The sequence below is a fragment of the Crotalus tigris genome, unplaced genomic scaffold, assembly GCF_016545835.1.
Source record: "Crotalus tigris isolate CLP2741 ecotype Arizona unplaced genomic scaffold, ASM1654583v1 scf7180000023724.639413, whole genome shotgun sequence".
Taxonomy (NCBI): Eukaryota; Metazoa; Chordata; class Lepidosauria; order Squamata; family Viperidae; genus Crotalus; species Crotalus tigris.
Genome location: NW_024100142.1, coordinates 223,485 through 233,898, shown reverse-complemented (window position 1 = coordinate 233,898; position 10,414 = coordinate 223,485). Strand labels below are relative to the sequence as shown.

General features: G+C 41.1%; 1 protein-coding gene across 1 annotated transcript in view; it reads right to left on the bottom strand.

Annotated features, from left to right (window-relative positions):
• The window catches only part of RND2 (Rho family GTPase 2), a 32,426-nt gene continuing 22,012 nt past the window's right edge, over positions 1 to 10,414 (bottom strand). The window contains exons 3-5 of the mRNA XM_039321288.1: positions 6,869 to 6,978; positions 4,277 to 4,411; positions 1 to 1,782 (exon numbers count right to left, since the gene is read on the bottom strand). Coding sequence (XP_039177222.1) covers positions 1,534 to 1,782; positions 4,277 to 4,411; positions 6,869 to 6,978 — 494 coding nt within the window. The 3' untranslated portion in view covers positions 1 to 1,533. The remainder of the gene's footprint in view (positions 1,783 to 4,276; positions 4,412 to 6,868; positions 6,979 to 10,414) is intronic.

Sequence of the window (10,414 nt, the reverse complement as noted above, 5' to 3'; positions counted from 1 at the left end):
TTCTGCTCCATGCCATTTATTTTTAATTTAAGAATCTTTTAGATTCTGGGAGCCAAGAGTTTACAGAGCACCAAGAAAGATATCTGTAGACACATTAGGATCACACTGCGATCCAAGAGCCATTAAATATTGAAATAATTATGAAAGCCTGCATCTTGACTTTTCCCCACTCCCGTGTAATCAAAAACAGTTGAATTGCCAACAATCTGAGGTAGGTTACACCTCTACAGCAACATCCACCTCAAAGAAATGCAGCCCAAATCAAAAGATGGAACAGCAATGCATTTCCCAATATCTGATTTACAATGTTAGAGACATTTTACTACCCGTCAGCTATCCTTTTTTTCTCCTTCCCAGGAGCAAAAGGCATTCCTTCAATCCTATCCATGTGCATCATCCCATGAAAGGAGATCGTGAAACAAGAATGGGGACCAAGAAGAACTGATTCTTGCCTATGATGCAGCCATGGTCATGACAGACTATCAAATTTGTAGACAAAAAGGACTTGTAGGTGTCATACAAGTCAAGTGAACACCACAGCAACTGTTATTGAAAACAAAGGCTCCAGTGGACACAACTTTTGAGCCTTCCAGCTTTCACCCTTGGTAGAGATAATGAAAACCATCTCTTCCAAAAGAGCTACTTTCTTGGCAATTGTCTCTGATGTAGCAAAGTGACCTGTCAAATGTCTATGGAGATTCTCAATCATCCAAGTCATGGTGGTCCCAAAGGTGCTCTTTCAAAAGGCAGCTGGACTTTCTTGATTTTTCCTTGAAGATATTTCACTTGTCATGCAAGAAGCTTTCTCAGTTCTGACTGAATGGTGGAGAATGACTGCAGTCCTCATGGCACAACATGAGGAAAAACAAAGAAAGTTCAGCTGCCTTTTGAAAAAACACCTTTGAGACAAAATGACCTGTCAGTTAATCCAGAGTGTCAAATGCCCTGGGAGCTGTCCAAAACTATCAGTCCTTTCCCCTCCCCCCCCCGCCACCCTAATTGTTCCCATTTTTCATCTAAAATTACCACCATTTGCTCTGACTCTTCTGTAACTCTTTTATTCCATGACTGCCCTCAAGCATGAGCACAAATATACATGTGCACACATGCTGTGGGCGTGGACTGATTGCCACACCCCACAGCAACCAAAAATGCCAGATACTTGGGTTGTCTGGACATCACATTTGAAACTAATTCTGAAATAATAACTCTTAAGAAGATTTGAAGTATTTATCACCTCCAGTGCTTCTCATGGGGAAGTATTCCTTTCTTTGGAAGATGTCTACTACCTGAGCATTTCTGTATTTTGTGCAACTGTGGGCCATCTAGATGCTTTTGCACTATGCTGAGCATTTTGCAGTTTCAGGCAGATCCCTCCCAACTCAGCTTCCAGACAGGCCTTGTAGGTTTGTTCTGACCTACATCGTGGGGAATGTGGCCCTCAGTGCAGAGAACCTTCCATTCCCAGTTACTACACAAAGTGATATGGACAGGCAGTGCTATACTTCAGCCCCTCTGCAGTTGTGCTGGCTCTCACATCACCGAGCAGCTTTTGGCCCGGTCTTTGCGGATCTCAGAATCAGTCAATAAATCTGTCCGTCCAGGCATCTGCGTAATCCGCTTCAGTCCTCGCTTTGAGTTGCTGCGCTTGAGGTGCTTATGAATCCGATTGACTGAGGCCAGTGTGGTCACATGGAAAACATCCCGCACACTATTCTCTGACACTTTGGAAGAGCATTCTACATATGCCACAGCACCCAACTGCCGGGCCAGCATGCTGCCCTGTAAAGGGAAAACAGATTATTGCATTATGCCAGAATTTCATCCACAGCCTTTTGTTTTCTTCCCCTCACCCTAGTCAGGTAATTGCTTGTTACATTGCAATCACCTCCCTTCTCCTCCCCCACATTCTGACAAGTACCTATCACCTCTCTGTGTTTCTTTCACAGCTTTTAATTAATTTTAATACTTTCCCTGGAAGATAGGATACAGGGGGTGTCTTTTAAAAATGGAGCAGGAGGCACTATGTCTAAAAGAGGGAGGGTGTGAAACATGGTAGGATCTGTGAATGTCAAGGTGGGAAAGAAGGTTAAAAACAAGCTAGCACAGCTTTCCCCTTTGGAAGGTTGCAACTGGGATATGGAGCAGAAGATTCTGCTGGTGGAATTAGCAGCAATGGAGCCTCTAGCCCTAGAACTTCATTCTGTTGGACTTCATATTGTTGTTTCTCCTCTTTCCGTTATCAGTTATTTCAGGGAACTTTTGAATGCACAGGGCTTTGCTCATCTGCATAGGCAGGACAAGGCAGATTGCAGTACTGTTTTAAAAGACATTAAGAGAAACTCAGGGAACACACCAGCTCAGATAAATAAGAAATTCATCTAAAATTAAAACTGCCTCTGCTGGGAGGGGTACTTTTTCTTATTAGAAGTTTTTATACTGTGCATTTTCATCTGTTTGAATCACAGAGTGGATCAGTATTTTAGACTACTCTGCAGTTATTTACTGCTAAAAAGCACTTTTGTGTATATGCATAAAAGGAAGAGGGAAAAAAATACATGTGCTTGGTCATCTGTGGGGAGGCCCAAGGAGAGCATGATGTCATGCAAGCATCACAGCTAAGATCAGCTAAGATCAGGTAGATTGTTAGGTGTCATATGCAAATACAGGTAGTCCTCTACTGATCCAAAGACTCAAAAAAAAGTACGAAGTTCTGACAGCTGCCCCTTTAGTCATGTGATCACATTTTAGGCGCTTAGCAATTGGCCGACATTTATGGCTGTTTGCAGCATCCTGTAATTGTGTGACCATGATCTACAGTGTTATTTTTCAGAAACTTGTGTTTATTTCTGGTTTTTGGCAAGAAACACCCATTGAGGACAATGGGTTTATTTAATGACCATGGCATTCCCTTATGACCACTACATTCACTTAAGAACCACTGCAAAAAAGGTAGTAAAACTGGGCATGGTCACAGGATGACCTACTTAACATTGGCACAACTTATAAATATAAATGCTCCATTTTGGTCATAAGTCAAGGACTAACTGCACATAACTGTGGCATTTGCACAATGATGTAATCACACAGATATCATTTTGGCATTAGCATGGTTTGTCCAAATGCTGTTACAGTGCACACAGGTATGTAAATCATTAAGACAGAAAAGGATTTGTTATTTTCCTCTGCATATACCCATGGCTGATGCACCTTGGCCTCTATGATCAATTTTAGCAAAATAAGCACAAGTCAGGATCCAATTCACCTCTTTAAAAAAAAGACAGTACTGGGGCTCAACCCTGCATGCCTCCACAATGAGGGACTTCTCGTTCTGAGGTTTACTATAGTTCAATATATTTAATAATGCATTTAGAAGTTTAAAAAGGCCCTCAGGATAGATTACTGAAAAGAAAAGAAGAAGAAAAAAGAAAAGAAGAAAAGACAAGACACAATTAAAATGGAAGCATTGAAATATGAAAGCAGTAGAAATCTAAATCCAAATACGGAGCCAAATTAGAACTGTAAAATATAAAATATGGATGAAAGCCCAGCATCAATTAAAATCCATGCTTTCAGGCAAGGTTAAGCTGCCCAAATTACAGGTAGTCTTTGACCACAAATGAGCCCAAAATTTCTGTTGTTAAGTCAGACATTTGTTAAATGAGTTTTGCCCCATATTAGGACATTTCTTCCCACAGTTGTTAAGTGAATCACTGAAGTTGATATGTTAGTAACTCGGTTGTTAGGTGGATCTGGCTTCCCCATTGACTTTGCTTGTCAGAAGATCACAAAAGGTGATCACATGATCCTGGGACACTGCAACTGTCATAAATGTGAACCAGTTGCCAAGCATCTGTATTTTGATCACATGATCATGGGAATGCTGCAAAGACTAACTGAAAAATGGTCATAAGTCATTTTATTCAGTGCTGTTGTAACTTTGAACAGTCACTAAACAAACTGTTGTAAGTTGAGGACTACCTATATTATTACTATTTAGCTACATTAACACTTGGCAGTTCTTTCATGATAAGGTGTTCCATAGAGATACCACAAAATGATTTGGTCTCTTGAATCAGTCTGATTAATTGTATCAGCAAACTTATATGGCTACTGTCAGAACTAGCCCAGGTTAAGTCCCAAATTTCCTGCCATAGGTATTCATGGGGATTTGTATCAGTCCTCTGTGACCTCACTCCTCCCCCCCCCCCCCATGGCAGCAAGTTGAGGCTTAACCAAGGCTAACCCATATTTTAATTAAAGGCAAGATAAACACCTGCTCATGTGTAACAGGGATAAGGCGTTGTTTGGAGAGTTCCCGTAAAGTATTCAAGTCTGTGCGCATGTCCAGTTTGCAGCCCACCAAAACTACTTTGGCACTAGGGCAGAATTCTTGGGTCTCCCCCTGCCACTATAAGAGAAAAAAATATAAAGAATTAAATTAAAAATTATTTAATATAATTAGGCAATGCCATTGGCTCAATTATTCCACCTCATGCCCATATCACACTTTTTTTAACCCCACAGCCATGTTTCCAACAAAAAAATGGAGATACTAATGAGTAGGAACCTAACCTTTTTACAAGCAGCAACACAATGAAACAATAATAATTTCTATGTGTCAGATTCTGTACACACAAAACCCTCCACTTATGAACAAAATTGAGACCATTATTTCCAAGGCAGTTGTTAAATGAGTTGCATCTAATGTTATGACCTTTTTCCCATTGTTAAGCAAATCACTACAATTAAATGAAACATGCAGTCAAGAAGATCTGGCTTCTCCCATTAACTTTGCTTGTCAGGAGGAGGCTGGGAAGTTCACAAATAGCAATCACACGTGGCCCTGGATCACTGCAACCACTGTAAATACATGCCGGATGCCAAGTGCCAGAATTTTGATCACACGACCTAGGGGATACTGTGTAAGTCACTTTTTTCAGGGCTGTTGTAACTTTGATAAGGGTCACTATAATGGCTATAAGTAGTGGTGGGATTCAAATAGTTTAACAACCAATTCTCTGCCACAACCCCAGCTAATACTTGGTAGCCTCATCCTCTTTTCCATATGTACCAATCGGTAACTAGAGAGATGAAGCGTCTATGCCTAAGTCCTGCCCCGCCTCACTGTGCATGGGCTTTTTTACTCATTTTACTCATTGTGGTGGCCACCAGTGGCACAAACAAGTCAGGTAGTGGTCACTGGAGAGTCCAAGCCATTAAAGGTCCTTGAAAAGACAGAGAGGGGGCAGATGTGATGGCAGAAGGCGGGGAACAGGGGCAATATTGAGGGAGTGATGGGACTGAGGTTGCCATGGATGAGGAAAAGGGAAAAGGAGCCCCAGCCAAGAGGCGGGAGGAGGAGGTAGAGATGTCCAGTCAAGGCAAGAGCAGGGAACCTGCACAGCTGCTCCAAGTTGCTGTGGCTGCAGTCGCCTCCTGTTCCTTCTCCTCCCACTAGTGCTCCAGCCCCCGCCTAAAGGGAAGGCGGGGAGAGGAACTATGGCAGTGTAGAGCCCCCTCCAGCATCCATGGGTGCGTACCTCCCCCGCCACACAGCTTCGGCCCCCGCCTCCTCCCAGAAGCACAGTGCCACTCAGCCTCGAAGGGCCAGGTCCTTTCCCATGGAAACCTCCTCCTCCCGCTGGACCAAGCTCAGGGGCATCCCACAGAGAGAGAGAAGGAGAAGGGGCAGCTCCGGAGGTCCTTTCATGGGGACTGTGTTTAGATGTGCGTCTTCCCTGCTCAAAGAGATGTAGCAGTGACTATAAGTATTCCAAGCTCTACAGAGGGGGCAGCACAGGATTGAATCTGGTACAAAGTGGGAATAAAGGGAATTGGATTGGAACAATTAGTCTGGGCGTCTCCAGGTACCGCTGTGTGGCTGAGGATGCCACTATCCCCGACAGAAACTCCTAAATTCCTCTGGAGGAAATCCGGTCAAATTTTACTTGTATCACTGTTGAAAAGTGAAGGTAGTTTATCTTGTGATATTCCCAGAATATTACAAGGAGTCCAGAGTAGTGTATCTTTCCCTAGGTTACATTTCCTGCTTTTTTAGTTTCTACACTGACAGATGATCATAACTGGTTTGCTGAATTTAACAAAAAAAAAAAAAAATAGGTATTGGGTTCTGCCAAAGTGGTGTGAATCAGCTGAATCCCACTACTGGCTATAAATTAAAGACTAATTGTATCTGGTGTAGGAAGCCACCATTCCAGTCCCGAGACACATAAAAGTTGTCAACATGTGCAAAAACCGAGGATGCTTTCCAAAATTAGACTACAAGGTTTGAGATAGAGACATGCTCTGTTTTCCTTGTTTTTTTTAAATATACAGACATAGCTCATTTTATTGTGCTTTGCTTTACTGAGTTTCAAATCTATCTATTTATTTATTTATTTGAGCAAATAAAGGGTTTATTGCACAGGTATCAAACTCGATCACATTGCATGACATATTGTGATGTACCGTGACGTTTTTTTGCCTTTGCGGAGCTGGGATGGGCATGGCCTGCACATGACGCATCCGGCCAGTGGGCTGCCAGTTTGACATCCCTGGTTAACGGCAACCCTCCAATGAGTGGATTTATCAGTGCTATTTTTCCAACACCATTTGTCTTTTCATGTTTCTATGACACATTTTGATAATTTTGCAATATTTCAATTTTCCATTATTAATCAGATGTTTAGCATTTCTCATAATACACTGTTTTTAAACTATAGTGATACAATTGTGATTTTGAAGGAGAGTTCCTCTTTGTCTCCAGGTGATAGGAAAACCTATATTTCAAAAATAAAATAAGCTCTTCTTAGTTTTACCATCACATCTTCATATTCCACTTCAGTAGCACCTTTAGCAATCTCACCTTTTTAAGGACACTGTCCAGAGTTTCAGGACGGCTAATGTCAAAACAGATAAGAACAGCATCTGAATCTGGATAGGCTAGTGGACGGACATTGTCATAGTATGTTGAGCCTGCATGAGAAAGACACATTTTTAACTTAACTATATAGCTAAATATGGTCTTTGTATATTGTACAGCGGATAGGGTGGGGTTTTTTTTTTATAACCTGAGAATCACATTCTCTTAAAAGTTCTATGAATCACATGCCAGAAAAGGCAGAATTAGAAATACCAAATACTCTCTCTCTTACCATCTCTCTATTCAGTGTCTATGGAGATTCTCAGTCAGCCAAGTCATAGTTATCCCAAAGATGCTTTTTCGGGAGGCAACTGGACTTTCTTGTTTTTTTTGTTTTTTGTTTTGAAGACATCATCTTTGATAGATGTCATATTCCTCCCCCTCTGTTGAGAGAGGGCTGTTCAATTTTCACATGGATGGCCTCTTTGACCCCTCTTTCAAACCAGCGCTCCTCTCTATCCAAAATGTGGATTTTGCCTTGTCTCAGTGTTTTATGCTTGGGGTGGAGAGATATGGCATCATCTATCTCCAGTCTACAACACAGTCCTTTCAACAGTTCCAAGAAGGCTCCACACACATTTGCCCTACTCAGGGGACCCTTCCGACACAGAAAAGCTTCCAGATAGCATTAATGACTTGCTAAAAGAATGCAAATGAACAGCTATCTGCAAGGAATATAAATCTTTCCATTCCCCACCATCCAACCAGAGCTGAAGAAGCATCTTGGCTGAGAAGCGAAACATCTTCAAAGAAAAACAAGAAAGTCAAACTGCCTTGTGAAAAAGCATCTTTCGGACATCTCTGTTCACACTCATTCATATTCAGGTCTCTCTTGCCTGCTTTCTTCTCCATCTTTGTTGTCAATTTTCTCTACATTTCATTTTATTCATCTTCAGCTCCAGCTGTTTCTCTCTCCTTCTAGGTTGCTTCCTCAGTCAAGGTTTGAAATAAACACATGCAAAACACTGTTGCAGGCATTATGTAATTCTAGATATCAAAATATGAGTTTGAAGATAAGAATTTCATATTCAGGAATATGAACGTTTGGCATCCTTAGTATCAGTGTGTGTGTGTGTGTGTGTGTGTGTGTGTGTGTGTGTGTGTGTGTGCGTGCATGCGTGCTTGGGTGTGTTTGCGTGTTTTTGACTTGATGACTGCCTAGACTAGTTCCACAAGTTTTCTTGGCAAGATTTCAGAAGTGGTTTCCCACTGTTTCCTTCCTAGGGCTGAGAGAGAATGACTGGCTCAAGGTCATCCAGCTACCTTTGCAGGACTAAAACCCAGGGTTTCTCAGTTTCTGGCTTGGTGCCTTTACTACTATACCAAACTCCAGTACCATTTAACAGCATTAGCTCTTTAAAATATTAACAGTCTAGCTCAGTGTTTCTCAACCTTGACAATTTTAAGGCATGTGGACTTCAACTCTGGGCTTGCCTCTTTTCTTTCTAAGCAGTCAGCAGGGTTGCCCAGTGCTCGCACCCAGGGAGTAGGGCAGGGGCAGCCCCTCGCTGGCCCTTTCCTGCCAAAATCTCCTCTTTTTATATCCTTTCCTCTATCTGCCCTCCTTTTCCATGCACCTACAGCTACGCACTGCTTGTGTAGCAGTGCCGCCGCTTCAGCTCATTCCTCTCCCCCCTCTCCCCCTTCTCTAGGATGGTCACGTACCACCTACCAGGTGCCAAAGTACCACCGGTAGTATGCGTACCACCAGTTGAAAAGCCCTGTGCTAGGGGCTTAGATAAGAGCAATTTTGTTTCTGTAAAATGAGAATAGTCAGTTTGATGGGGTTGTGAGACTATTGATAAAACATTCATAAATGCTCTGCAAATTCCAAGTGTCGTGTAAGTAATTTATATGTCCATAGACTGGATGACATGGAAAAAGCAGCCTGTCTGTTTAGAAAGAGGGCGATTCATTGTTTTCCCTACAGCATACTGTATAGATGAAATACTAACGCATTCAACAAGGGCCATAAATTAACTTATTGCAATTATGTATTCCACTGAGATGCAACCCAACAACAATACAAACTGCACACTCCTCTCAGATGCAGCCTGGAGCATTAAGTGGAGTGCCCCACTATCTAAAGAAATGCAGCCAGTTGAATTTTTCTGAAGCAAGCAGGGAAAGGGGCAGCAAAATGATCCTCCCCAATCTAATTAAAAGAGCTAGTAAATTCATCATGTGTAACTCCACTGTCCGCTTGTGAGAGATACAGTTAGGAAGATTGGGGCATAGTAGGGAACAAATGGCTTCAGAGAAAAAAGAAAGAGCGTCACAAATGTTTGCAGCCCCTATGTATTCAACTCAGATGTAATCACTGCCATGCACCAAGATCAGCATTTAGAGACAGCCATAAAGCTTTATTCAAATGGGTCTCTATTGGCTGCAGATTAGGGCAGTCAGTGATGGCAGATATCCAACTTAGTGAGGCACAACAGCTAATGGCAGGTGGAACCAGATGTCATTAACAGATGGAGACAAACATTTGGCAAAACCAGGAATCATGACAGATGGAACAGCTTCAAAACTTGGAGTGCAAATGAGAGTTGGGATGATACTCTTGACCTATGCAACCCTGGATGCACTTGTTTTGTGTTTGACTTGCAATTCCCATTGTACAGAGATCATGAAAGGGACCGAGCTAAAAATAAAAGCAATATTTTTACCCTAGTTGTACTTTCTCCAATAGCAATTGCACCAAAAAGCAAACCAAAAGTATTGATTTTTTTCAAAGAATTATACTTTAAAAAGTAATATGAGATAAGATAAGGGTAGAGCTCATCCCATGTCATAATTGTTCAATTAAAGATGATGTTTTAAAATTAAAGCTGAAGAAGCTTCTTGGATGAGAAGTGAAACGTCTTCAAGGAAAAAAACAAACAAAGTCCAGTTGCCTTTTGGGGGGGGGGGGAAAGCACTTTTGGGACCACCATGACCTGGATACTGAGAATTGTCATAGATGTCTTAAAATTAAATATTTTTAATAGTAGATGATGCTGAGATTATAATCTTTTTCATGCTAAGATTTCCTGTTTGTCCTGATCCTATGTAAAAGTTATATTTTTGCATAAACGTTTGCTCCATTTTATTATTTCATAGTTACAATGGATTTCTTAAAATTTGTACCTTTCTGAAACAACTGTTTTTGCTATATAACATCTATAAGAAAAGGATGCTTCTAGATAAAATAGATTACAAGAAACAAGTAGTTTTTAAGGCCCTTCTTTTCACACTGCAACAACAAGAAATGAGAATACATAAATTACATCAAATAGTCCATAGTAATGCTTCTGAAACAAGGTTGTTAAAATGGAATTTCATACAAAATATAAATTTGGCAAGAGTGGAGTTAGAATTGGATAGAATGATATAATATTGTTTTTGCTTAAGGTGACTAACTTTTTTACAATGAAAAGGAGGACACAAATAAATTGAAGAAAAAAATATTGTAAATAAAAGAAACATTTTATTCATTGCAAAAATAAT